Genomic DNA, 20,144 nt, shown 5'->3' with positions numbered 1-20,144 from the left:
ATTTTTTTGGTGCTTACATGAGTTGGCAGTAACCGAAGAGGTAGGCGTCTAGGCGTTCATAAGACATGAATAAGTAGGACAATTACTGTTTTGTTTCTCGCGCTTTCACTAATTGTCAATGATATCAGTTAACATATGTACATGTGTCTCTGTTAATAATTTCATACATTTACATACTAAGGACGAATACAAGAATAAAAAAAATACTGAAATATCCAGACTAAAATGCAACCGTGCGAAAGTCCAGTTACTTGAAGATATAAATTTAAAAAATCAACAATTCCAAAAAACCAAAAAGAAAACCAAAATTTAAGTCATATCGAGTTAAAAAAACCAAATGAAATAAGTATAAGCAATGGCAGAAAATCAGTGAGTGAGAAGTAACGTTCCACTGACGCATACAAACGTACATGTATATTATTTACATAATATCTAATATTCATGGTTTAAATATAATTATTTTAAATCTGTGTTCTATGTGGCTTTGCATGTGTGCGTGTGTCAAGCAGTAAGAATATACCAGCAAGCGACACCTGTTAAGTTAACATAGAAATCTGCGTTAAAATTCATTGTGCTTCTGTTATGTTATATCTTAGAGCGCTACTCGCACGCTTGGGTGAATTTATTTAAAAATGGCAATCACACTCAAATCAAAGTGAATACAATAAATGGCTTTCATTTATAAAGCAAACTAACCATAATGGCAGAAAAAGGTGCTAAGGAGTTCCTCTTCATTTTCATAAGTCTTTAATTGGAATTATCTTTAATCTTAAGTAGACATTAAATCCTTCGAATATTCTGTTAAATATTTCGATATTCTGCTAAATATATTATTGGTATGTAGAAAATATGTAGTAGTAATGTCATAATGTCATAGGGTATACAGTCCAATAAAAGGGATTATTTAATCTTCAATCGGATTAAATTATTGTTCCAGTGTTAATACTTTTCAGGATATTTTGAAAACTAGACAATCTTGTGGATAATTGATTGTTAAATTGGATAAAGTTATTGTTTTAGCGCGGAGACCACTAACTAGCTAGTAATATTAGATAGAACATCAAAATCGAGGAATCTGATTTAAGACTACAGTATATTTACGGTATATTTTGAAGATGCAATGGTATATTTTGGTATATTTACGAGGCCCTGTCACACTGCCTAGAATCTTTGGCAGTGCGTTCACACTATAATACGCGTCGGACTTTTAGTTTTTTTCTAAATTAATTAAAATGGCAATTTCTAAACCTATTTAATATAATTTCGAGTGCAATATCATGTTATAAACCATCAGCCAGCATGCTGCAATCGGAAAATCTACAAAAATCGAAAGCATTTTAGTGAAAACAAACTCCAGTGGAAATCGTACAGAAAAAAATTCCAACAATGCGCAGCACAATACCAATACACACACACTGTGGTGTCGCTGTTGCTGCTGCTTGAAATTTCTTTATGCCAAAGAGTGTACGCAAAGGGCAGCGGGCAAAAGAGAAAGAGCGGAGGAAGAAAAAAAGAGAAATGTGCGTATAATTATAGACAGTGCAGCACCAGGTTGGATAGTGCAATATATAGAAATACAGTGCATGAAGATGTATCTTCAAAAGGCTTACGGATGGTCGCGCTCCCCCTTCGTATCAAAATCATTGAACTGTACAAAAACACGCCCATATTTCGTGTCTGTGTGGTGAGCCCCTGTGTGCAGCTGTGCTTGTGTGCGTGGTGCAAAGTGTGTTTTATTTCACTTTGATTTTGCAACTGCTCTTATTATTATTCGCTCTTATCCCCAGCCGAACGACCGAACGGAAGTCGTCGCCTACAATTTATTTGGTTTTTTTATATTTCTGTGTCGCTCTTCGCCCCCACACACACGCTTGCAAACAATCAAGCCCACTAACACACACACACGTACAGTAGCAGCAGCAGCAGCTTTGGCTCCCACACGACATACAAACATACCTATGAGCAGCGCAGCTCTCTGTCAGCGCAGTCAACGTCGATGTTTAGCCGTCGGCAGCAGCGCAGACTCAATTGCATGAGAATTTGATTGCCCTCTCTTTCACTCACTTAACTCAATTTATTAGCAACATTGTTTTTGTGTCGTGTGTTTTTTGTTTTAGGTTTTTGTTGTCGCAGAAAATGAAAGTATGTGCTCGGTACGGGAAAACAAAAGCAGCAACAAGAAACTGGTACAAAAGGTGGAAAAAGAGATTAGCTTCAGGTGTGGATGATTTTGATACCCTTTCGAGGGGGATTATTTCTGTTGAAATTGGATGAGATGCATTGTGAATGATATTATTTGGCTTAAGAACAAATGTCCCCATGAAAATCAAGATTCATAGGGTTAAGATTCGGGTTAACTTTAGTAGAAATATACAGAAACACGTACAGATACATTTTGATAGTTTTTTTGGCCTATCTATAGAATTCAACAAGTTTTCCCTAAGACACACATATGTACATATGATAGAATGAGCTAAACTATAAAAAATACACAAAATCTAAATAAAAATGTCTCTTGAAACAAAGAATTTCTTCCTAATCAAAATTATGTTTCTATGGATTTTTCGATTAATAAGTGTCTAATACTGTGTTGCGATGTTAAGGCCTGCATCATACATCCTTCACTCATATATTTCTGAAACTGAGGCACCTCTTAATTTGCAAACATCTGCACTAAATCATATTGCCCACGCAACCCTACTACTACCCTACAAATAGCCAACGCCAAAGCCCAAAAAAAGTAGCACAAAAAGCCGCAACAAAAGACTTGAAACAAAAAACCTGAAACACAACAACTTTGCTACAAAATTGACCAACAAACTCTCACAGCAATTTTTGTTTTGTTTTAGCTAAAAGATTTCGTACTCTCTTTTTGTGGGGCTTTGTTTTACTATGCCCCGAGATTTATGATATCTTTTGTGGATCTTTCTTTAAAAATGGATGGGCATGAAAATTGGCTCAAAAATTTGACTCTTGCCGGTCTATTTATTTTTGCTTCCCAGCTAAAACCTTGCACGTTGTGAGGTCTGTTGGGGATCCGTCTTGAAAAGTGTTATGAGAGGGTTACAAAATGTTAACTCTTGTAGGTCTATAATTACCATAGCTTTCCAGCCATTCATTTCCCACTTAGAAATCAATCTTGGTCGTTTTTTAATCGAAGGATCAGTCGAAAAAGTCTGCTATCGAATGCAATTTATAATTAAATTAAGTATTCTCGATATATTTTAAATCAGCAATAAGAGAGATTTATCTATATTTTGCCTGCGATTATTAATCGAAAATCGAGCTTTGAGCTCACTATCGGAAGGAAGTAGTTCCTCTACTATTAGAGGGTTTTTTCTTTAAAACTCTAAATTACTTTTGAGATTTCCCCTAATTCTGGTAGTCTTCACATCAAGAAAATAAGGAACATAATAATCCCACCCACACATTATATATTAATTGTAAACTTAAACTTTACTTACAGCTAAACGTTGGGTCTAGAGTCCACATTCACATATCACATATCCGGCGGGAGGTGGTGGCATGCCGTAGCATCGTCTGCGGCCCGCACTAACAGCAGCAGCAACGCGCCTCATGGATCCATATCATCATATCAGACATCATGTGAGTGTCACGCTGTCCGGCTGTCTATAGAAAGATATATGCCCATTGTTTATCGATTAACTTACATGTTTTCTTCCCTGCAGTATCCACCCACAAGCACCACAGCCACATCGGGAGGGGCGGTTGTGGGTAGCACAACCATCAATCGTCCGGAGTTGCATCAAAAATGCAACCGAGGATCGCATTCGAGTGACACTAGTTCTGCGTACAGCGGCAGTGATACGATGGCCTCGAACTATGCCTCATCGCTGGAGGCCGAAGAGATTGATCTCTCCGGCCTGGTGGAGTCCGTTGTGGACTCGGACGAGGAGGATCTCGCAGAGAGTATGGATGTGAGTGGTGGTCATATCATAATTTAAGGGAACACTCCTTTAAGTCTCAATCGATTCGCTCAGCAATTTACTATCTTTTTCTGTCCTCGATTCAGAGTTTAAATGTGCGGGATGCTGTGCGCGATTGCTTGGAAAAGGATCCCTCGGAGCGCAGCGAAGACGATGTAGAGATTCTGCTGGAGTTCACCCAAGGCTTAAAGGCCTTTACCAACATCACCCTGGCAGTGCGGCGTGCACTTTGCTCCGTGATGGTCTTTGCTGTGGTTGATAAAGCCGGCACTGTGGTCATGTCGGATGGCGAGGAGCTCGATTCGTGGTCGGTGCTGATCAATGGAGCTGTAGAGATCGAACATGCTAATGGCACACGCGAGGAGCTGCAGATGGGCGACTCCTTTGGCATCCTACCCACAATGGATAAGCTCTATCATCGCGGAGTGATGCGCACCAAGTGCGACGATTGCCAGTTTGTGTGCATCACGCAGACGGACTACTATCGCATTCAGCATCAGGGCGAGGAGAACACACGACGCCATGAGGATGAGCAGGGACGTGTGGTGATGGTCACTGAGCTGCGTTCCATTGGTGGCAGTGGGGCAGAGGCTACTAGCGGATCTGTGACAAGTGCGGCAGCCTCTCTGAACATGAAACGCGGCCATGTGGTCATTCGTGGCACACCCGAGCGCCTGCTACAACAGCTTGTCGAGGAGAACTCCATGACGGATCCCACCTATGTGGAGGATTTCCTTCTCACGCATCGCATTTTCATCCACAATCAGCAGGAGGTGACCGCCAAGTTGCTCCACTGGTTCGACCTCGAGCAAATGGACTCGCACAAGACGCAGGAGCTGCGAGATCGTGTCACGCGCGTTGTTCTCCTTTGGGTAAACAATCACTTTACGGACTTTGAGGCAGACCACGAGATGATGGAGTTTCTGGAGATCTTTGAGGCTCTGCTGGAGCGCAAGAAGCTGCTTAGTCAGCTGCGACTCCTGCACATTGCCTGTGCCGCCAAGGCCCGCATGAGAAGCTGCACTTTGACGCGCTCTTCGCGCGACGAGCCGCTGAATTTCCAGATCATTGGCGGCTACGAGCTGCGAGGCGTGGCAGCGGCCACTGGAAATGCTGCCGTCGGGATCTACATCTCGCTTGTGGAGCCTGGCTCCAAGGCCCAGGATGTGGGCCTCAAGCGTGGCGATCAGATCCACGAAGTAAATGGCCAATCCCTCGATCATGTGACCAGTAAGCGAGCGCTTGAGATCCTCACGGGCACCACGCACCTGAGCATCAATGTGAAGAGCAATCTGCTGGGCTTCAAGGAGATAATGCAGGCCCTCGAACATGGCGGTGGCAGTGCCTCGGGTGCTGGCGGTGTGTCCTCTGGCAGCGGCAGCTTCAAGGTTCTTCGCAGTCCGCGACGCATCTGCGCCAATGACATTGCCAAGCTGCACGGCCGGTCCGACAGCACCACGGATGAGCTGTCGAATGCCAGCAATCGGGCCCACATGGTGCGCCTCAGCTCCGTGGATATGCTGCTCGATCAGCCGGACTGTGCACCGCCACAGACTCCGCCAGTGAGTGGTGGCGGTGGTGGCAGCATGGCCTCCAATTTCATGGCCCAACTGCTGCAGAGCGTCAACAATAGTTCAGCCAAGAAGGGCTCCAACTCCGATCAGCAGGACACAAAGGGAGGATTCATGACTCTGGCGCCCAAGCGGCGCCTGCAGAAGGCGCTGGCCAAGATGAATCTCCTCAACAAGCAGCAGCATCATGTCGGCAGCCTCAACGACTCGTCGGACACGCTGCTGAACGAACCAGTCGCGCAGACGGGACCCAAGGCCAAGATATCGTCCGCCAGTTCGGGCAGCAGCTCCACACAGTCCTCGATCAATGGCTGTGTGGCAAGCAGCAGCAGTGGCCGGTTGTATCAATCGCAATCGAATCCGGATCTGACGAGCCTCAATTACGATGGCGGCAGCGATAATGCGGCCATGTTGCAGGTTAACTATCTGGGCGCACACCTCCACCATCGCCCCTCAGCAGCCTCCACACTGACGACCACCTCGACACAGTCGCACATGCTGCCCGACTATCCGGAGCATGTTCTGAAGGTCTACAAGGCGGATCAGACATGCAAGTACGTGCTCATCTACAAGGAGACCACGGCCCATGAGGTGGTGATGCTGACACTCCAGGAATTCGGCATACACGATCCCAGTTCGAATTTCTCGCTGTGCGAAGTGAGCGTGGGCGAGGGCGGCATGGTTAAGCAGCGGCGCCTGCCCGATCAGCTGCAGAATCTCGCCGAAAGAATAAGCTTTGCGGCCCGCTACTATCTCAAGCTAAACGACAGTACGGAGCCGCTGGTGCCGGATGAGTTGGCCCTGGAATTGGTGCGCGAATCGGGTGTGCACTTTCTCCACTTGAATGCCTACGAGTTGGCCATTCAGCTAACGCTACAGGACTTTGCCAACTTCCGACAGATCGAGTCCACGGAGTACGTGGATGAGCTGTTTGAGCTGCAGTCCAAGTACGGCGTGCCAATGCTCAGCAAATTCTCAGAGCTTGTGAATCGCGAGATGTTCTGGGTGGTCAGCGAGATCTGTGCCGAGCACAACATTGTGCGACGCATGAAGATCGTCAAGCAGTTCATCAAGATTGCGCGACACTGCAAGGAGTGTCGAAATTTCAACTCCATGTTCGCCATCATCTCAGGACTGGGACATGGCGCTGTCTCGCGACTGCGGCTCACGTGGGAGAAGCTGCCCTCAAAGTATCAGCGGCTGTTCAACGATCTGCAGGACCTCATGGATCCATCGCGGAATATGAGCAAATATCGGCAGCTGGTCTCTGCAGAGCTACTGGCACAGCATCCCATCATTCCCTTCTATCCGATTGTGAAGAAGGATCTGACATTTATACACCTGGGCAACGACACTCGGGTCGATGGTTTGATCAACTTTGAGAAGCTGCGAATGCTGTCCAAGGAGGTGCGCCTGCTGACGCACATGTGCAGCTCGCCCTACGATCTGCTAGCCATTCTGGAGCTCAAAGGGCAGTCGCCCTCGAACGCGCTTTTCTCGCTCAATCAGATGTCCGCCTCGCAGAGCAATGCGGCCGCTGGCACGGTGATAGCCGCGAATGCGGGACAGGCTACAATCAAGCGAAGAAAGAAGTCTACGGCAGCTCCCAATCCCAAGAAGATGTTCGAGGAGGCACAAATGGTGCGCCGCGTGAAGGCGTATCTGAACAGCCTAAAGATACTCAGCGACGAGGATCTGCTGCACAAGTTTTCGCTGGAATGCGAGCCCTCACATGGTTCCACCTACTCTGGGAGCATCTCCCATGGCAACACGTCGCATCGTAGCGGTGGTGGAGGTAGCTCTAGTGGCGGCGCTGGTGGCGTAAGCATCGCTGGGAGTATGGGCGCCGGCAGCTCTAGTCTGAATGCCGGCGACCAGCTCAGCATTTATTCCCACACCAGTTCCAGTTCGGCGCCCAATTCCTCGTTGTCCCTGCGCAAGCGGCATCCCAGTTCGCCCACCCTCTCCACCACCAGCTCGACGAGCTCCACCAGCGACAACCAGCGGCGCCAGCAGCTGCACAACAATGGGCCCAAATTCGGCACAGCCTCGCCGCAGGCCGTCAAGAAGATGCTTTCGCTTTCGGAATCATCCAAGATACGACCACATCAGCCGTTCATACCGCGCCACAACTCGGCACTGCCCGGCGTTATCCCACCCCTCCATCATTTGCATGCGGCGCATGGTTTTGCGACGCCTGTGGCCGGCAGCACGGGTGTAGCAACGGGCGGCACATCGCCAGCCACAGCTGCTGGCGTGGTGGCCGCCTCTCAATGCACACCGAGTCCCAGTCCCTGTTCGCATCGACGTCTGGCTTCGGCAGGTAAGTCAAAAGACAATGCACAAAATTCTGTAATCCCGAGCTGGGGATTAACTATCGACTGTTTATCTAATGGTTTGTTGTTTGCTTCAGGTAACATAATGCCCGTTCGGGCCATACATGAGCGTTCGCATTCGGACACACCGGCACCTCCGCCACCGCTGCCATCGGTGGATCTATCGCTGGAGAGCAGTAGTGTGACTACCTTTCGTGATTTACCCTTGCGCAAATCCGTGACTTCCGGTAAGTCGAGGCTCTACAAAGAGACTCAATGCTAATTGATGGACTAAAACCACATGCTTTTAGATGCTACTAAAACCCGATAGATAGATGCATATAAATATCAATAAAACTGCTTAAGATTCATTTTAGGTATAATGAAAAGCAGATCTATAATGTTGATTCTTTGTGAATAATAAAAAAGTTAGATGATATTACTGCTAATCGTGTTACGTTTACAAATTATACCTATACTTTTAGTTGCATTCATGCCAAGATATTTCCCATCTATGTTTATCCGAAAACCCACAAAATTTCATCACGTTTTCATCATTCTGTTTGTTGCGTTCGCTTTGAATGGTTGCTGTTTGATTTGTTCACATCGAATTTAGCCTTTCATTTATGGGAAATTTGTACACACAATCAATTCTTAGTTCTAAGTTTGTGCGAACTAACAATTGGTCTGTTATTCAATATAAAAGTGTCTGTCCTTTCACTTATGATACATTTGAACAAAGAATCAACATCATTGGCTTCAATCAAAGAAATTTCTACCCAACGAAAAATTATATAAAAACTTTGAAATCCTCTCTATATACCTCTAGCGTTATATATCTGAATCTATATGTATCTATTCCGGATATCCCTCTCAAATCATTAGCTATTTATACTATACATAAACAGTAGCTTAAATTTATTTGCCATTTAGTGGCAAAAAAAAGCTAGATTTTGCGCTTTAGACTCTGGTTTACCCTGCTTGCATTTGATTTTCCCCCAATATATTTTGGTGGTTGGTTTTGTGATTTATGGATTTGGTTGTGGCTTACACTACACTACACAAACGTACACAAACACGTATAGACACGCACACACACACAACACACACACACCTTGAATGGTTATCCCTTTTTTGGGGGTAATCCACTTTCAATGGTAGACCAAAACATTTTCTTTACGCCTACTTTCACACAAATCCAACAGGTTCCATTTCGTCATGTGACAGCGGCTATGTGCATCAGCAGCAGCAACAGCAGGTGCACCACCTCCACCAACAACAACAACAGCACTTACAATACCAACAGCAACAACACAACACACACGAGCCATCGCCTCCGGTTTACACGGCAGCCGATTGTCGTCTCTTACAGCAGATATCGAATAATGCGGTCACCCGCAATCTGAACAGTCCCTGCCAGAGCACAAACCACACGCCACCCAGCACGCCCACACCACCACCACTACCAACACAAACAACGTCTCAGGCAGCTATTGTAGGCGCCACACCCACCATACAGCTTTCTGCACCACCAACAGCTGCGGCCTACATGCACATGCGGAGTCAACAGCAGCAGCAGCAGCTTCAACAGCAACAACAATCTCTGGCCATGCCACCGCCACCACCACCGCCTTACAATGTGCCACCGCTGGCCAGTCTATACAATCATCATCATAGCAATGCGGCGGCGAGTAGGCACCTCAACCACATGCATGGTAAGCGCAGCGATCAATAGATCAGCAAAACCGGAGGGCAGCAGAGCAAACCAAAACCCACAATAAACCACCAGAACAACCACAGAACCAATGCAATGCAGGAGTTGAGTCTCGCGTCTCTACGGTCTTTTCTGTGTTTAGAAATAAATTTTCGAATTGAGTTTATAGCAACACCCACCATTTATGTATATTCTTTATATAATAAACTAATGTGTGTTTGTTCTTTTCGCAGGTGGACCGCCAAATTTTATGGATAGCACCAAGTGTACCATATGCCCCATGCCACCCATGAATCAATAATGAAATCAAATCAAATTGTGCTGTTTTAACTACTAAAATGTTAATTTAATTAGTTGTGAGTGCTGTAAACGTTTATTTAACAGTGTGTTTTGGATGAGGAAAAGTTTAGATCGGACTTCGATAGCGAGAGAATTTTGAAAGCAGTCTTAAAATAACACAAAAATTCACTTATCAGCGAAGAGTCATGCACACGACATGTAATTTGCTCTAATATTTCATTCCAAAACACACTGTGCCATCAATATACATAAATCCCCAAATGCAATCTAACTGAAGTCTTTTTTCTTTCAGCATATAGTAGAGTTGCCAAATTTTGTTAATGGTTGTGTGGTTTCCATTTCGCCAGCAAAAAAAACCCAAGAATGAAAGACAAACAGAAACAGAGACACACGCATCACCATTAATACCCTTCATCGCATTAGGAGGTGGAGAACGAGGAGGAGTAGCCCAAAAGTGAGAGAGAGAGATGAGTAACTGGAACCCAATTGTGTCGCGTATATAATTTAGAATGTAGATTAAGTGTCTTACAGTTTAATTTTAGTTGCTCTAGTGGCTTACGATTTTTAATTTAATTTAGCTAAATTCTTTGTACACAAGGTCCCTCTCCCCCCAAAACAGACAGAAACAAAACAAAAAATTCACCGCCTCCGAGCGATCAGTAGTTGCCTTTTCTTGTAGAAGAAAACGACGTCTGCAGGCAGACCCAGGCCCCGCGTCACACCAAGCAGACTTTTGAAGACTCACTTACACGTCGGCATTTACAGACAGAACGAACAGAATGTTTCCGAATGCCCGAATGTGGATTGTCTACACACACAACGGACAGAAAAAGAGATCGGACTAGAGAGCATTTACTCAAACACACACAGGCACAGACTCTCTTGCGAATTCCATTAATGTATACTTATTTTTTATGCTTATGTACAAGTTAGTTATACTATATACATACTACTTATATATACGATATACTAAATGCCTACACGCTGAAAAAAACCTTCGCTCCAATTCCAAATATTTAGTTTGTAAGCCCAAAAGTGAGAGACAACGTGAGAGAAAACGATTTCGAATATTTTTTCCAATCATTCGTATTTTTTTTTAGCGATGGTTAGAATACAAAATGATATGTAATGAAAGACAAATGCAATACCGACTTAGACTCTAGCCCACATACAAGAAATTAGAACATCAAAGTACAATTACACTCAACAAAAAAATACCAACCAGAAACAAAAGTTTATATAAAAGACAAGAAAACAAAACAAAAAAAACCCTGAGACTTGAAAGCAACATAACCGAATGTAATCATTTTTGACTCCAATATAAATCTAAAGTATATATACTATATATTTTTGGTGTGTGCATGATTGCCGTTATATACATAGAATATATAAAATATATATACAAAACCTATATACAAGAAATCTCTATACTATATTTATGTATACAAAACACAGAACCTGAACAAAAACTAGCCTGAATTCCAATGCAAAAATCAATTTATGTTTTGCCAAACAACCCGAAAGAAATTCGAACCAGAAATACTTTTAAGAAATTTTTACTTTGCTTATACGATGTACATTTTGGCAACAACTTTAAGCACATTTACTCAGATTAACGATGGTTCCATTAATGAGGCTGCGAAGTCAGAGATCAATGTACAATCAGAGTGATGCTGAAGACATCTGACAGCATTAAAAATCATAATTCCAAATTCTAAATTAACAGGCTTCGGATTGGTGTTGCATGGGACATTTCATAGAGCAGTCATTGCATACCAACGTCCAAGGAAAGAGTGGGAGAAATAATCTAGATCTGATACTTTTGATTAAAAATTTCGCAAGCTCTAAGCGTGCCCCAAAATGTTTCGTATAAACAAAGTAAATATTTAGCTAATGACAACAATCTAACAAATGTACACAACGTGCTCTTTGTATCTTAAATTAAGTTAAAAATGGAATATGCCCTGAGCATTCTCACAAGAAGGTTATCAAACAAAACTCAAATAATGTAATAAAAAACCCAACAAATAAAACCAAATTGTGCATTTTGCTTAAATGAATAGCCGAAAACCAACCCAGAATGAGGCAGTAATGAAAGTACAAACTTTTGAGAGGGGAAACAACGATATCCCGTTAAAATTTGAGGGCATGTGTATCGTATTTAATATTTAAAGGTTGTTTTTTTCATGACTTTCATGGGTTGTAAAAGTAAATGATTTTCAAAGTAAATATACGATTTTTTATTCATTTTGATCTGGCTGATTTCGTCTTAAATATAAGGAATGTTGAGAACTGTTTAGATTTGAAAGAAGTGCCAAAATTATGTAAATATTTTGAAGATAACCATTCCGTTTAGCAATATTTTAAGGAATCCAAAGAGGAAATCCCACCATTTCAGAACTGTCTAAAACCTTTTCCCAAAAATGTCCAACAGTTTCTGCGATCCGTGTGCAAATCCTATCTACTATGATCCTACCCGTCCGTCTTCAATCAATTAAAATAATAAACGGAGTTAGAACACAAAAACAATTAATATTTACACGAAACAGTATTTGAATTGTATTTTGTAAATCATTGAAAAACTCTATATGTATACAGATATGTGTATTGGAAGCATCAGTCGATAAATAAATGAAATATAAACACATCTATAAAATGTATAATAATTTTTTATTGCTTTCTGTAGGATATCAATTCGTTAATTGGTTTTTGCTTTTGCTCTTTTGTTTTAAAAAATATATATTTACTATATGTATAAATAATTTGGCTTTAAACCTAGGCACTACTACGCGTTAGTCGTATAATTAACAAAATTTGATTGTGGTTCTAGTTTTGGTAACAAATTCTGCACAACTTATGGTAAAACAATGTTGGGGGTTTGTGTTTAAAATTAGCTGCCCGTAAAGGAAGAACAGTTTGTGGTCTTTGAACAGTGCGTTACAGTACTATATACATATATAGCCATGGCACGCACTGTATATGCTGAATATATGTATGTATGGACAAAGTCTTAATTAAAATTGATCGCTTTTTCGTATTGTGTAAATCTTAAAGGACGAAAAATACTTTTTAGGGAAATCCCTCTGACCTGTTTTCTCTACTAAATCAATCTCGTTCGCTTCAGATACGTGATGAGCAGATTGTAGATGAACTTATATTGCGCCAGGGATGGTATAATGCTGTCACGCTGGTGACGCAGCTGTCCAATAACACGGGGTATATCCAAATCCTAGAAATATCAGAGAAATCCATGAATATCCACTAATCAAAATCTAAGTTCTCCCTCTTACCTCATTGTGATCTAAGGTATATAGCAGTAGATCCGCTGTTAGGGTCACACCAGACCTCCCGCCACCTTCCAGGCAGTGTATGAGCACCGGCGGATTCGTATTGTGTCCTGGCGGCACCTCATGTGTCGAGGCCAATCTCACAGAGTTGAGCTCCTCGAGAAAGTCAAGAAAATGATTGACATCGCGCGGGCAATTCTGTTCCGCCCAATCGGCGTACTGCAAATGCCACACAGAACGATAGCGACGCGAGGGTGCATGATACAGACGCAGTTTGCTGGTGGTGCAACGATCGGTGGTCTGTGAGAATTCCTGATACACTTGAAACTACAAAGGGATAAGGGAATTTAAATAAAAGCTGCTGCAAGTGAGGATAATGCCATTTCGTACCTGTCCAAACTCCAAACGCTGCTGACTGCTCAGTGGAATGTAGCTCTTATCTTCGGTTAGCTGCACCACCAAGTAGACATCGGCCTCCCACACACACTGCCAGAAGATGCGCATTGTCTGTGATTCTTGCGGGGATTGCGCCACAATATAAAAGCGCTGCTTGGTGCCCACAGTGGCCTAAGGAAACGAATGAAAGTTAAGCTTAAAGGAAGCTTTAAAAAGGCGTAAAGCCATACCGATATATACGAGGCATTCACATAGCCATGACGATTGTCCATCGAGGGCGTGAGTCTCACACGATTATCGTCGTAGGGCAGAAAATTGGGATCATGATTCTTCGGCTCGTTCTCCTCCAGCAGAGCGCATTCGTACAGCGCATGTTCCCGTCGCTTCGGTATGCGTTCAAACTCCATAAATAGCTGCGTATCCTGTAGTTTCTCATTGAGAATCTGGCACTGAAATGGCACCAACATTAGCAACTATCCTCAAAGCATTCCTTGCGTAACGTCTTACCAGTTTATCCTTGGAATATTGGCCTGAAATGGGCTGCGGTTTGCTCACCCCCGTCGACCAACGATTGGGCAGATTGAGATCGTCTTGGGCCAGCTTCATTTTTGCCGCCAGCTTTGCCTGCTGGTTGGATGAGGTGGCCTTCTCCCTGCCCAGCGTGGCTGCCTTCTGCTTGTCGGGTGTTTTGCTGCGCGCCAGAAAGTTCCAGCGCTTCTTCCGCTTGCCATCTTTGCTGGCCGCCGACGAGGAGGTGGTGTCCAGCGTCGAATTGAACATGGATGAGGTGGATGCTGACGTATTGGCTGACAGATTCATGGCACTAAAATGTTGATGAAGCGAATCGCCTGCGGGTGAAATGACATCCACTGTCGTGGATTTGTTGAGGCTCGCCGTGGACCTATGCTGACGAGGTGGCGCCTGTGGCTCCAGGAACTGCATCTCGCTGCTGACCGTCCGATCCGCAGAAAACTTTTGTATATTCCGCGTAATCTCATCGCTCGGCTGGGCATTCACCGTCACAGTGACCACATTATTGGTGCTGGAATGACGCACTGCCGGCACGGGCACCACACCTGGCGACGCCGACTGCGGCAGTGGCACATTCTCGTAGATCGGCTCAATGGAACCGTTGATTACGCTGCGCTGTAAGGGCGTCGGTGTGGTGGATTTCTGTGGTGGCACCACCACTGGCGGTGGCTGCGGACTGCTGGCTGGCGGTGGTGCAGAGCTGCGATAGCCACTCGGTGGTAGGGTGGGTGAGCTGAAAAGGGAATACAGAAGGGGGATAAGTTTTCTTTTCTTTTTATGGGGAATCTATTAGCACAGCCGTACGGGACAGCTGTTTCTCTAAACGGAGCCATAAAGTGTCTCACAATCTGTTGGATATCTCAAGTTTCTTCCACGTAAGTCCACAATTTCCATAGAAAACATAGAAAACTTATATCGTGATTTCTTCTTAATTATTCTCCTTGTTCGTTGCTGTTGCATTTTTTTTTCCATCTGTAAACGAACCTCTGTGTGGCTGCTTGGGCCGCGGCCTGACTCATGGCTGATTGACGCAGCTGCGACATAATGGACGGCTGCTCCTCGATCATATTGAGGTTCTCGAAGGTGCCATGCGGCGGCAAATACGGCTGCGAGTGCCCCATGTGTCCGATGTAGTGATGCAGCATGGTAGCGCCAGAGGATGTGGGCATATTCCCGCCATGTCCACCAGCCGCCAATGCCACAAACTGTCCGCCATTGAGGAGCGTGCGATTGGAGACTAGATCTGGCGACGAGCCGCTCACATAGTTGCGGTATCCCTGCAGCGGTCGGGGCGTGGCCACAGCCAGATCGGGCGTCGAAGAGGAGCTCAGACGATTGACGGGATAAGGCGGCGGTGCCTTGTGCCGCATCATGTGCATCCGCTGCGATAGCTCCAGGTACGCCTGAGCTGTGCCCACCGCTGGCTGTTGCTGCTGTTGTTGTTGTTGTTGTTGCTGCTGCTGCGTCTGGTAAAGATTGATGTGGTGATGCAGGGCTGCGGCTGGCTGTGCCACATCCGGATACCGGTGCGCCGTCAGATGGCCAAAGACTACGTTCTCATTGTATCCGCCAGGATTGTGGACATCCGGCTGGGAGCCCGCATAGTAGGCATTCCCCGGGGCGGCCAATGCAAGCGTCACATTGTGCAGCTCCGTGGAGGGAGTGCGATATTTCAGCTGGACGGCCGTCTCATAGTCCGGAGCGGGTCTATATGTGGGCAGCATGGCCTTGAGGCGCTCCCTTTCCTCATTGTTGTTGTTGTGGTGCAGCATGCCATTGCTGCTGTGCAGATTATTGTTGCTCAAATCGAGGCAGGAGCTGCTTTGCCCCAGCAGCTGACTGTGGCTGTGATTGGCGCTGGTTGTGAGGGACATATTGGAGGATAACATTTGATGTTGCTGCTGCTGCTGTTGCATCTGTTGGTGTTGCTGTTGCAGCTGTTGCTGCTGCTGATGTAGCTGCTGCTGCTGCTGCTGTAGCTGCTGCTGCTGTTGTTGCTGCTGCTGCTGTTGTTGCTGTTGCATTTGATGGTGTTGCTGCTGCTGGAGTTGCTCGACGGCTGCCGCCTCTCCATAATCATAGTCCACATAGCCCACGCTGTCGCCGCCAATGTGTCCGCTGCTCTCCACGTCCGCGGCACTGCCCACGCTCGAGGGCGTGGCCGTGTCGATGTACCGCTTGAAGAACTTGTGCTGGCTGATGCACAGCTTCCAGAAGTAGCGTGCCGTGTCGGCCTCCCCGAAGATGAAGCTGCCCACAATGCTGCCATCGCCATCCAGTTTGTTCTGCTCGATCTTGATGGTGCGCTTGTCGATGGTTACCGTGTGAAAGTCCTTCCAGGGAAAGTACTGCCGCCCATTGTCGGCATTCACCACCATTCCGTTGATGGCCAGACCAAGCAGCAGATCGTTCCCCAGCGTATCCTTCGCAGAGAAGCGTTCCTCCCCATAGCCATCCAGCTGCTGGCAGCACTGAATGTACATCTCCTCCGCCTGGCTCTGAGTGAGATGTGCTAGAGTAGGCTGCTGCTGCAGGACCTCCATAATGAGGCCCTCCAGCATACTGTCATCGTTCGCCAGGCCCTGCATATTGCGCGGCAGCACCAGCGACTTTTTCAGGTAATCCTTGCTCTGCTTATCCCCCTGGTAGCTGTCGTACTCGGCCTGCCGACAGTACAGAGCCAACAGTATGGCTGTGCGGATGTCACAGGCGATCTTGCCCTCATAAATATCGCTTTTTAGCTGCAGAAAGTAGTAGAATCTGGTGGCCTCGTCGCTCAGATGCCGCACACCCGTCGTCACATAGTGACGCACACGTAGATAGATCTTTGGCCCCGCCGCATACTTCTCCAGCTGCCGGCTCAGCGATCGCTCCAGATCGATCCATTTGTACTCATCCTCTTTGCCGCGGACGAGGTAGCGCAGTCCAAAGAACTCTGGTTGCTGGATGAGCAGACGCTGGCAGACATTGTCCAAGCACTCCTGGCCCTTGCTCTCCGAACTGATGGTGCAATCGACGGTGCTGGAGGTGTCTAATAGAGATAGAGAGAGAGAGGGGTAAGAGGTTTTACGATTACAAACGTGCTCGGAAAAAAGATACAAAAATGGTTGACTCTCTGGGCCTGGCCCACAGCACGCGCAAATATGTAAATATATTTGAAATACCCTTTATAGAGGGGGTATAATGGGTTTGTGCAGAATACAAGAGATGTTCTCAAAGAAAAGTCAAGAGAAAGACTCTTATTTGATGTAAGATTTTCTTGACTTTTGTGATAAAAAGGGTATCCAATCAGTCGGCACTCCAAACAAGAAGTTCCCCTGTCTTCTTTATAATCTCTTGTGAGACCTTATTTGTTTTAAAAAACGGAAATTGACGAGGTTTTTTGGGTTTCTTAATGGTTTTCTAATGGTAATGTACGCTAACATAGCAAACTCTGCTAACAGACTGTTACAGTGCTTAACTGTTAAGGCAAGATAACAGCTGCAACAGGTTTACCTGTTGTTGTTGGTTGGCCCCTTGCAAGCAACCAGACAAACAAAAAAAGAGAAAAAACTGGTAACACTCGCATCAGGCCATGATAAACCAATTGCTTATCATGTGGCGGCGGCCATAAAAGTACAAAAACTAAAATTATGTGTAGATTTGCAATTAAATAAGTCATCCAACAGTGTAATGGCAGCTGTTTTGTGAACAGGCGAAACCGACGACTCATAGATATTATATGGCTGATAGTTGAGTGGTACGCCCCTTTCCTGGCTCGTCTACTCACCCAACAAATGATGCACTGATATAACAAATAAACTTTTAGACGTCACATTATATTGGCGACACTTTTTCAAGAATTTAAATGGCATTTCCGTGCCGTGCTCGGAGCTTCGCGCGTGGCTCAGGGCTCGCTCAGGGGCAGGGGGGAACGAAGACCTGGTCTACGGGTACGGGACACTGTCGCTGGTGTCTTTCTTTCAGCTCCACAGGAATTTGCATGTAAATTACACAATTGGAACGTTTCCGTTCTTTTTGCAGGCTGTCCGCGAACAGCTGCTAAGGCACTGCGGCTGGGGCACAATGGCACACGCGTCACGTTCGTTAAATTATTGGCTAAAAGAAGCCCGAAGCCCGTGCTAAATAAAATAAATAAAAGTTGTTAACAAAAAACTAAAAACGAGTAGGTGGTCAGTGTGACCGCGGATTTTCGATCAAATATACCATGGGACGCTCAGAAATATACCGAAGTATACCATCTTATTTCCAAGATATACCGTGAATAAGGCCTCTACTTGAACAGGTGAATTATCCTTAAAAATCCATTCCATTCCACCTATTAAGGCCAAATTCTTCATTTATTTCGATCGGTGCAGGTGTGTACAAATGGGGTTAGCAGTCGATGGATCCAAAAGTAATATCGATAAGGCCTAATCCCAGCATATCGGCGTTTAATTTTAAAAATTCGACTATTATAGCCGAGAATGGAATTCTAATTATCAAAAAAAAAAATCAAAACATTGCAATGGTTCATACTATATTTTATCCGGTACTAGATCTTCAAATAATCGTAGTTTTACGTCAAATACAGTCTATACCGGATCTTCTATTATGCCTTGTTCAACAAGTGCTCCATAATCATAATCATAACCGAAAAAACTCCGACTACTTCCAGTAGTTGCGGCAGGGCATTCCAAATAATTACGGTTTCATATAATTAAATGAATTCGATAATCGCCAACATGGTATAGGTTTGTTTTCAGTGCGTGTCCATGAGATGTGCCTTTCCAGACAGGAATGGTCCAAGTATTAAGTAATATCAGTTCTGTTCTTTAAATGCCGATGATGTGTTCATCGTAGTGTTCCAGTTGGATGTGCCTCTCCAGACAGGCTTTGCTTATAAATGCCTTTGAGCATTCGACGCACTGGTGTGCCACCGCGGGGAAACGGACGTGCACTTGCAGGCTCGATTGATCCTCAAAAGACTTTGAGCAGGGTGCGTGCTGGTAGGGCAGCTTTTCCGCGTGTGTGAGGGTATGTTCTCGCAGAGTTTTACTCCCAAGAAAGGACTTGTCACAGTGCGCACACTTGAGTGGTTGCTTGCGCGTGTCCCTGCGGGGGTGTTCAGTGTGATGGGTTAGCTGCTGTTGAAACGATTTCGTGCGGACAACTGCTCGTGCGGTCCGGTAGAACAGCTCCCTCGTGTGCGTCTGTTTGTGTCTTTTTAGATGGCCTTTTTGCTTAAATGTCTTGGAGCATTCAGTGCACTGATGCGGTCGCTCGCCTGTGTAGCAAACGTGATTCCGTAGCCATTTGGAATATGCGAAAGACCTTGAGCACTCAGCACACTGGTACGGTCGTTTCATCGTGCGACCTCGGCTCGGTTTGGTTTCAAACCGTACCTGACTATCCAACAACTGTTCCCAATCCACCTGATGGCTCTCCTCACAGGTTTTCTTTAGACTGAAGGCACTCAGGGCATCCTCCAGGCAAATCGGACATATATTTTCGGATAGCGAATCGCCTCGCTCAACCACGTACCCAGTGCACTGGGCTATCATGTCACCAATGCAAGTGTCCCATATTGGTCGCTCATCAAAAATGTTTATGAATGGTCCGGCCAATGCCATGCAGACTCTGCATCTATCCTTCATTGTCCTGCAAGCAAATGAATCTAAATTATTGGAATACCATATAATTAATTAGCGTTTCAAACCCCAAAAGCATTAGAATTACGAAATTGCGGGAGCTCCAAAATTGTTTGTTTTGTTTGGTTTTGCGAAAAATAGTGATCCCCTCTCTAGGTCACACACCCTGGAGCTTCTGTAGCAATTGGGCTCACCTCGTTGTGCTAATCACCGATGTAAATGTACAAAACGAAATCTTATCGATATATATATCGATATAGTATATAATATCAGTCCTATCCATGAAGAAACTATAAAGGAGGTCTCTTCGGCAAAAACTAGGGAAACTTGCGAGTGAACATGCTCTCGCAGTAAGTTTGAGGGCAAAATTTTGTCGACAAGCAAACGAGCACTGAAAATTGGGGAAAGTGGCGAGTAACTCTGCCATCGACGAGCCCTCCTTTATAGTTGCTT

General features: G+C 45.1%; 3 protein-coding genes across 5 annotated transcripts; 1 reads left to right on the top strand and 2 right to left on the bottom strand.

Annotated features, from left to right (window-relative positions):
• The first annotated feature begins 1,170 nt into the window (after nucleotides 1–1,170).
• On the top strand, nucleotides 1,171–11,192 carry LOC117902491 (rap guanine nucleotide exchange factor 2). 2 transcript variants are annotated; one of them, XM_034813912.1, is made up of 8 exons: nucleotides 1,171–1,520; nucleotides 3,467–3,606; nucleotides 3,690–3,938; nucleotides 4,034–7,841; nucleotides 7,932–8,081; nucleotides 9,039–9,548; nucleotides 9,781–9,903; nucleotides 10,140–11,192. In XM_034813912.1, exons 2-7 carry the CDS (start codon nucleotides 3,577–3,579, stop codon nucleotides 9,846–9,848), a joined length of 4,815 nt encoding a protein of 1,604 aa, XP_034669803.1. In that variant the 5' UTR covers nucleotides 1,171–1,520; nucleotides 3,467–3,576; the 3' UTR covers nucleotides 9,849–9,903; nucleotides 10,140–11,192. The 2 variants fall into 2 exon arrangements, with proteins under 2 accessions (XP_034669803.1, XP_034669804.1); XM_034813913.1 differs by lacking the exon at nucleotides 9,039–9,548.
• A 1,348-nt stretch (nucleotides 11,193–12,540) lies between these two features.
• LOC117902492 (tyrosine-protein phosphatase non-receptor type 21) lies at nucleotides 12,541–18,235 on the bottom strand. Of its 2 annotated transcripts, XM_034813916.1 has the most exons (8): nucleotides 17,831–18,235; nucleotides 16,099–17,092; nucleotides 15,046–15,996; nucleotides 14,038–14,794; nucleotides 13,761–13,979; nucleotides 13,525–13,701; nucleotides 13,138–13,461; nucleotides 12,542–13,076 (listed from the first exon to the last, which is right to left on the bottom strand). In XM_034813916.1, the coding sequence occupies exons 1-8, from the start codon at nucleotides 17,913–17,915 to the stop codon at nucleotides 12,948–12,950; spliced, it is 3,636 nt and encodes a 1,211-aa protein (XP_034669807.1). In that variant the 5' UTR covers nucleotides 17,916–18,235; the 3' UTR covers nucleotides 12,542–12,947. The 2 variants fall into 2 exon arrangements, with proteins under 2 accessions (XP_034669806.1, XP_034669807.1); XM_034813915.1 differs by having other exon boundaries at nucleotides 12,541–13,076; nucleotides 15,046–17,092.
• Nucleotides 18,236–18,553: 318 nt separating this feature from the next.
• On the bottom strand, nucleotides 18,554–19,905 carry LOC117902493 (zinc finger protein 418-like). The gene is made up of 2 exons (XM_034813917.1): nucleotides 19,886–19,905; nucleotides 18,554–19,701 (listed from the first exon to the last, which is right to left on the bottom strand). The coding sequence occupies exon 2, from the start codon at nucleotides 19,695–19,697 to the stop codon at nucleotides 18,876–18,878; it is 822 nt and encodes a 273-aa protein (XP_034669808.1). The 5' UTR covers nucleotides 19,698–19,701; nucleotides 19,886–19,905; the 3' UTR covers nucleotides 18,554–18,875.
• Nucleotides 19,906–20,144: the final 239 nt, after the last annotated feature.

Source organism: Drosophila subobscura, chromosome U (assembly GCF_008121235.1).
Source record: "Drosophila subobscura isolate 14011-0131.10 chromosome U, UCBerk_Dsub_1.0, whole genome shotgun sequence".
NCBI lineage: Eukaryota > Metazoa > Arthropoda > Insecta > Diptera > Drosophilidae > Drosophila > Drosophila subobscura.
Note: the sequence above shows the minus strand (reverse complement) of the source record. Positions and strands in the feature narration are given on the sequence as shown.

Excerpts from the sequence above, each read along its gene's own strand:
- LOC117902493 (XM_034813917.1), bottom strand. The coding sequence starts at position 19,697 with ATGAAGGATAGATGCAGAGTCTGCATGGCATTGGCCGGACCATTCATA.
- LOC117902491 (XM_034813912.1), top strand. The coding sequence starts at position 3,577 with ATGGATCCATATCATCATATCAGACATCAT. Across the intron at positions 3,607-3,689 it reads ATCATCATATCAGACATCAT|TATCCACCCACAAGCACCAC; the intron begins GTGAGTGTCACG and ends TCTTCCCTGCAG. Across the intron at positions 9,549-9,780 it reads GCACCTCAACCACATGCATG|GTGGACCGCCAAATTTTATG; the intron begins GTAAGCGCAGCG and ends TTCTTTTCGCAG.
- LOC117902492 (XM_034813915.1), bottom strand. The coding sequence starts at position 17,915 with ATGCCATTTAAATTCTTGAAAAAGTGTCGCCAATATAATGTGACGTCT. Across the intron at positions 13,702-13,760 it reads TGAATGCCTCGTATATATCG|GCCACTGTGGGCACCAAGCA; the intron begins GTATGGCTTTAC and ends TCGTTTCCTTAG. Across the intron at positions 13,077-13,137 it reads ATACCTTAGATCACAATGAG|GATTTGGATATACCCCGTGT; the intron begins GTAAGAGGGAGA and ends TGATATTTCTAG.